The 7,067-nt window shown below is 51.7% G+C and overlaps 1 protein-coding gene across 1 annotated transcript; it reads left to right on the forward strand.

Annotated features, from left to right (window-relative positions):
• Positions 1–454: 454 nt before the first annotated feature.
• LOC144727530 (proton-coupled zinc antiporter SLC30A1-like) lies at positions 455–3,713 on the forward strand. The gene is made up of 2 exons (XM_078606397.1): positions 455–902; positions 1,731–3,713. The coding sequence occupies exons 1-2, from the start codon at positions 455–457 to the stop codon at positions 2,465–2,467; spliced, it is 1,185 nt and encodes a 394-aa protein (XP_078462523.1). The 3' UTR covers positions 2,468–3,713.
• The last annotated feature ends 3,354 nt before the right edge of the window (positions 3,714–7,067 follow it).

The raw sequence follows: 7,067 nt of genomic DNA on the forward strand, positions 1-7,067 counted from the left end.
CAACACCCAACCTGCCATTTGATATCCTCCCGATTAGATGCACGGGCCACACCTATGAAATTGGCCCAATTATGCAGCAGTTTGCACTACCCAACCGTGAAAAGATTATATTGTGCACAAAACAAAATCTCGCATCACTTTGCTGTCCGGACAGAAGAAGAAAGAATAGAAAAAACCGACAACTTTTTAACTCTACAAAGTGACCGTACCGAGAAAAATTCGACTCGTATAAGCGAATTATCTAGACCAATAAAGCTAGGTTGTGTATCGTAAAACTCGCTTTCCGAACAGTCACGAGTGTGTCAAAACACCCCTACGTAAATAAATCCCAGGTGAGATTTACAACAACAACAGCAACATCGTCGGCTAGCCAAGCGGTTCGATCCGCGCCAAAAAGAAAAATCTGCGACTGCGTAGAAGCCAGGAGGAGGAGGAGGGAAGGAAGGAAGGAGGCATGAGGAGCCAGACGCGCCTCCTCTGCATGCTGTGCCTCACGCTAGCCTTCTTCGTCGTGGAGGTGGTGGTGAGCCGCGTGAGCGAGTCGCTCGCCATGCTCTCCGACTCGCTGCACATGCTCTCGGACGTGATCGCCCTCGGCGTGGCGCTGCTCGCCGTGCGCCTGGCCGGCCGCACGCGTCCCACGCGCCGCAACTCGTTCGGCTGGGCGCGCGCCGAGGTGGCCGGGGCCCTCGTCAACTCGGTCTTCCTCGTGGCGCTCTGCGTCACCATCGTCCTGGAGGCCCTCGGACGGTTCGCGGCGCCGCGGACCGTCGAGCGGCCCCTGCTCGTGGTCGTCGTCGGCGCCGTGGGCCTCCTCGTCAACCTGGTGGGGCTGTGCCTCTTCCAGGGCCACGGGCACAGCCACGGGGAGGCCGCCGCGGAGGGCGGCCCCCACTCCGTGCGTGGCGGTGCGTAAGAATGGTAACGCCGTGGCCAGCAGCAGCAGTGGTGCCCGCATACAGGGACAGAATGATCCGATCGAAATTAGGGATTTCGATCGGATCATTGGGGGGGCATGTGCCCCCCCCCCCCCCACCGGCTCCACTAGTGATGCCCGTGCTGCCATTGTTGGCAGACTGAACTCGTTATCCAGAGCTCGTCAATTGGTCCTCCCCGGCGTGGCAGTGCAAATGTTTCTTAAATCTCCTGCATCTATAATAGAGGGTTTTTTGGGTTAGGTTGCATAAATATATGAATGTGTCGTTAAACCCGCCACCACCCGACACAGCCAATTAGTAAGGGTTTGTCACGTAAACAGAACGTGCCAATTCGTTGCGAGTGCGGCACACCGGTTGTGTGTTGGAGAGTAAATCCACAAGATTTACAATTTGAGTAACGACGTTTCGCCAGTAATGACAACTAGCTTCATCAGGCTTCAGCCAGATTTGTGGAGAAATCCTATTTCGTTCTTGAATGGAGGGATAAATGTGATGATGTCACTTGCGAGCTCCTCGGGTGCGACGGCCTGCTGCATCTGTCGACACAGCAGTGTAAATGGGTTCACTACAGTTAGTCGATTTGCAGGTTAAAGTGTGGTGGGTTAAAGTGTGGGTACACTCACCGCTTCCAGTACCCTCTCTATGGGGTCTCTATAGCGGTTGCCTCAAGTGGAGACCCTTCAGCCAGAAGTGGAACAAAGTGAGCAAGCGCAGGCCTGCACCTTTGCCTGTTACGGCAACGACTGCGGTGGGTACGTGCCACGCTGCATGGTGCAGCAGTGTCAGAGTAAGCGTCTGCGTGTCGCCCAGGCCCAGGTGCGGGAACGCATGGCGACCACGCGGGACCACCGTCTGTTGAGATGGAGGACCTTGCCAGGGTCCGGCCGTTGTGTGGCTCAGGAGAGTGCGCGTCAGCGGAGGCGATGGAGGAGGAGGCGATGGAGGAGGAGGAGGGGGAAGAGGCGATGGAGGCGACGGGCTCGCAGATGAACATGCACGGCGTGTTCCTGCACGTGCTCGGCGACGCGCTGGGCTCCGTGGCGGTGGTGGTCAACGCCCTCGTCTACTCCCACTTCGAGGGCTCGTGCGTGTCGGAGGAGGCTCGCGATGACGGCGAGGGGCCCGCGCGCCGCCGCCGCCACCACCGCCGCTGCTGGGTCCACTACCTGGACCCGAGCCTGTGCCTGCTGATCGTGGCCATCCTCCTGAGCACGGCGGTGCCGCTGCTGCGCGACTCGGCGCTCATACTCATGCAGGCGGCGCCGGGGCACGTGGACCTGCGGCGGTTGCGCGAGGGCCTGGCGCGTCTCGACGGCGTCGTCGCCGTGCAGGACATGCGCGTGTGGCAGCTGGCGGGCAGCCGCCTGGTGGGCACGGCCCGCGTGGCCTGCGCGGAGCCCGCCGACGGCCGCAGCGTCGTCCACGGGGTCCGTAGGTACTTCCGTCAGGCCGGCATCGGACACGCGACCGTTCAGACGGAGTTTGTCGGCCACGACCACCCGCTGGCTGTGGCCCGCCGATGCAGTTAGAGACACGAGCTGTCTGTGTTTGATCCCAAGCGTGGGGGGGGAGGGGGTGGTGAGGAAGAATGCTCAAGCGCCACCTCTATAACTACTTAATTTAAAGCCTAATTCTCAAAGTTGAACAATTGCAACGCTCATTAATTGGCCGACGATAAACTAAACTCTAAACTGAGGTGAGTTTTCACATGTGGAAATGTACAACAGTGGTCAAATGCTCTAAACCCATGTTTCTAAATGTAGAGGGGAAAACGAGAGGACCCAGAGAAAATTCCACATGACCGCAGGGAGAGAGACGTGCAAACTCCAATTATACAGCCACCAGGGTCACGATCGACCCCACGACCTCCTGCCTATCAGGCGAGGGAGTTAACATCTCGCCACTTAATATATAGGGGATCGCAGAGCTTGCGCAATTGTTGACACCGGCTCAACGCTTGGCCGCTGCCTTCCCACTCGTCAGCGGCCTGTCATCCTCGTGCCTCCGAGTAATTCGGTCTCAGAGTAGAGTGAAATAATACTGCATGGCGGCGGGTTTACAAGTTAACATTTGTCTATAACTACAGCAGCCTTCTCCAGATTGCAATGCACTTTCGCTTCCCCCCCCCGCTGTAATGTAACACAAAGGTGTGGGGTGCATCTTGCTTTCTGGAGTGTCTTGTGATCAGGAGAATATGGCATGTGAAATGAGTATAGTATCAATGTTAAGCACGATTCAGAAATATGAAGCAACGTCATTTTTGCTCCAGTTTTATCTTGACTTAAAGCTTTCGTGACTGCAGGAATTCATCTTCTCTGGGTCTTTCGGTAAAGTCACGTAGAGAGGTTCAAAGAAAATAACAAAAATCTACGACGTTTCGATCGCAACACAAGCGGTCGTCATCAGGAAAAATGGTTTAGCTTCTAAAGGCAAACTGTTTATGAAGGTTTATAATAGGCGTAGCCCAAATGTCAGCAGCATGGGTGGGGCAGCTAATGTTAATGTAAGTGATGGGTAGCGACCGCAATGGCGATGGGTTTCCACCAATTAAAGGGTTGCCAGGTCAAAATTAACATGTTAATGTAAGATCGGTGAGCGGCCTCCACGGCAAGCGAGCTGAGGTGGCTATGTTAATGTGAGAGATTAGCATGTTAATGTAAGAGGTTAGCATGTTAATGTGAGAGATTAGCATGTTAATGTGAGAGAAGCATGTTAATGTGAGAGATTAGCATGTTGATGAGATCGCAGAGCCACCGCCACATCGAGGTACGGCGCGCGAAGGTGGCTGTGTTGGTGTGAGAAATTTAACCTGTTAATGTCAAATCGGAGAGCCGAAAATAACAACTAACAGGTTGGGAACATCACAGCCAGTTATGACTTAAACTGGTTGATAACGTCCTTCCAATGATTGCTAAGTTTGTACCCATATTCTCGGTTGAAATTGTGTCTGTGTCTGTTTTTATAGATGACTTCATGAACGAATCTTAGTTGATAGCCAGTGGGTTTGCAAAATACATTCGTCTTAGAAAATGCAATATCGTGTGAGCTCACCACATTAAAACATTGATCAGCCACGGCCGAGGTATTGGTCCTACCATGTTTCAGATCTGCCTTGTGTTCACGAACACGGTCCGAGACATGTAATTTAGTTTCCCCAATGTAACTACTGCCGCAGACACAGCTTAGTACGTAAAATTCGTGATCTGATCCCATCTGTGAAGGATGTGATCCCTGACATGCAATACCCCGGCGTCTACAAACTAAGCACTCAAGTATAAAAACAAAGTGGCATCGTAGAACACGGAGTTGCACATATGGCAATTGGAAGGTGATTAATGCGTTATAAATTATACAAAATAGAGTCTATTATTCAATTTTTTCAATTTCATGTTGTTTAACGTTTTCAGTGTAAATGCTTAAAACGCACAAAATGTCCGCACTGCAGCTTCCAATTTAGCATTACGTTTTTGCGTGGCCGTTTTTTTATGAATGTTTTGGTAAACATTACTATAATGGTTGATTCAGAAGGAAAATAGTTTATGCATGTATGATTAGTACTGTATTATTTGCCTTACGTGCAGTCCTTGGATTACAAACCTAATTCGTTCCTGAGACCCGTTCGTAAGTAAAATGGTTTGTAAGTCGTAACACTTGCTGTAATGTACTTTATTTAAATGCGATACGGTCAGCGTTACGATTATGTGTTACGTTTCAACAAAAAGGGAAGCATTGTTACACTCACAATTAAGAATACATTTTGTACATTTGCATGTAACCCTGTAAAAAACGTATCGTAAATAAAACATTAAATAAAGTAACATGAATAGATACTTTTATTTTCACTTGTCTTGAATCATGATGCGAGCTTGTAGTCGGAAAGGGGGCAATAAGTTGCCAAAATTGCACACACACACGACACACAAAGACACACACGGGAGCACACACACAAAGACACACAACAGCAACCGCCATTCGCCACTAAGTGGCAGTGACATCATCACGACGCTTGTGCCAGGCTATGTGCACCTTGAGGCCACGTGAAGTGTCGAACGCCTGCTGCCAGGAGGTCACGGGGCAGACCCAGGTGCCACAGGTCGACTGACTGAGATGAAATTTCAATTTAAAGCTTTCGTGACTGCAGGGATTCATCTTCTTGGTTCTTTCTACGTGACTTTACGAAAGAACCAAGAAGATGACTGAGATGACTGACTGATGTACCACCTGTGCTCCCTACTGTGCCAACTTGCTGTACTTTAGCCAACCCGGCACTCCGCTCGTTGTTGTGAGCGTCGATTTTCCGCCCTCTGTTGTTGTTGGAGGGCGACTTCCTCCAACTGCCCAGTAGCGTCCTTCACGAGCCTCCTCCACAGAGGCCGATCTTGACACCGCTGGTACCAGTCATCAGCAAGTCCACTCAGCTCCACATCCTCCTGTACCACATCACTCCATCTCTTCTCTAGCCCGTGCTGCGCCCGTTTAGCCCCCTCGATCCGGCCGAACAAAGCTGTTTGGGCATGCAGTGATTTGGCATGCGGGCTACATGGCCCAGCCAACCCAGCCTTGCCTGCCGGAGGAGCTCACCGATGGGAATTTGTCCAGATCTTTCGAGGATTTGTGAGCTCCTCACACAATCCAGCCTGGTTAAGCCCAGCCTGAAAGTTTCTAACCGGCGCAGATGTTCCATTAGAGGGGTCCACGTTTCACAAGCGTAGAGAAGGGAGGGCATGACTGTGGTAGAGATGACCCAGAGTTTCGTGTGGAGCTACAAACCAGGTAGCTTCCCCCAACATTGCACAGCCGATGAAAAATTATGCCGCCCGACTGATTCAGAGCGAGACCTCTGCCGTCAAACCGGAGCTCCCCACACTCACGCTTTCACGTACAAAGAGAAGATCCCCCGTATAGCCTTAAAAGACTGTAGGGGCAAGCACTGTTAGCGAGCACTTGTGAAAGTCAGAACGGTACACGAGGGGGTGGTTGGCCAGCACCACGCCCGACCGCCTTTGTCTTCCCAGTGGCGATGTTTACACACCGCACCAGGTACTCATTTGAGGCCGAATCGACCTAGGGGAGACCCAGGACCGATTTAGATAATCGTCACTTTTGTTGTAGGCTGTGAGTGGGAATCGATCCCGGGTCACTGGGTTCATAGCGCAGCGCGCGAACCGCTACACGACCGCTTCCCACGCACTCACACTTCACACGCATGTGCGCGCACACACACGCAAACACTCACTCTCAGCGCAAAGCAGTGGAAACTGCTGAACCAGCGAGAGAGCAGCTACAACAAGGTTATATATGTGGAGATGGGCAAGCAAGCGGGGTCTGAGCTGGAAAGGAATTCCATCCCCGGACGCAAGCACGTCAGTTGTGTTAATGGGGGAGATAAGGGAGAGAGAGATAAGGGAGGGAGATTAGCATGAAATGAACTTCCGTCGCCGCATAAGAGTATCATGCCCGCATATGCGCACAACAGCAGTGTTAATGAGAGATTACCACCATGAGATTAGCACCATGCCAAAAAATCGTGCGACACAGCTGGCGAATGGAGCCGGCGAGGAAATCACCCCCAAAGTGAGGAGCTCGAGTCTGGCTCCAATTCCAAGTGGCTCACGTGGCGGAGCCTAAACAGACTTAAGAGAGTGCGTTTCGGCAAGATGCAACTCCCTCGTGAAATCACGAGCTTCTACACAACAACCGACCAATGTGTGCTTGTCAGGAAACACAAACCACGTGGATCGTCTCCTGAGATGCCCTGCAGCAACTACGATGCTGGCTCCTCAAGACGTGGCACTGCCAACAGCAGACGCGGTGGGCCTGTGTGGAATATCGGGGAAGGGCCCGTACAGGTTTGGCAGGAGACACGGTGTAGAAGAGCGTGCAATGTGCAATGATCACATTGCACTTGAATGCAATCTGGCCCCATGTACAAAGGTGTGGCATGAGATCTCTTCGGCTATTTGATCATGCACGCATATGAATCCACTTGACTTTGATATTGTGAGCATAACCAGCATTTCGTGCCTCCTAGCCAATGTACGTACAGTGCTTGTAACATTTCACATGTAAGTGGAACATTTGTTTCAATTAAACTAACTTCGCAGATGTATTGACAATGATGACAAGACA

The sequence above is a fragment of the Lampetra planeri genome, chromosome 25 (genome assembly GCF_965212315.1).
Source record: "Lampetra planeri chromosome 25, kcLamPlan1.2.h2, whole genome shotgun sequence".
NCBI lineage: Eukaryota > Metazoa > Chordata > Hyperoartia > Petromyzontiformes > Petromyzontidae > Lampetra > Lampetra planeri.

Excerpts from the sequence above, each read along its gene's own strand:
- LOC144727530 (XM_078606397.1), top strand. The coding sequence starts at position 455 with ATGAGGAGCCAGACGCGCCTCCTCTGCATGCTGTGCCTCACGCTAGCC. Across the intron at positions 903-1,730 it reads GGGCGGCCCCCACTCCGTGC|CGTCTGCGTGTCGCCCAGGC; the intron begins GTGGCGGTGCGT and ends TGTCAGAGTAAG.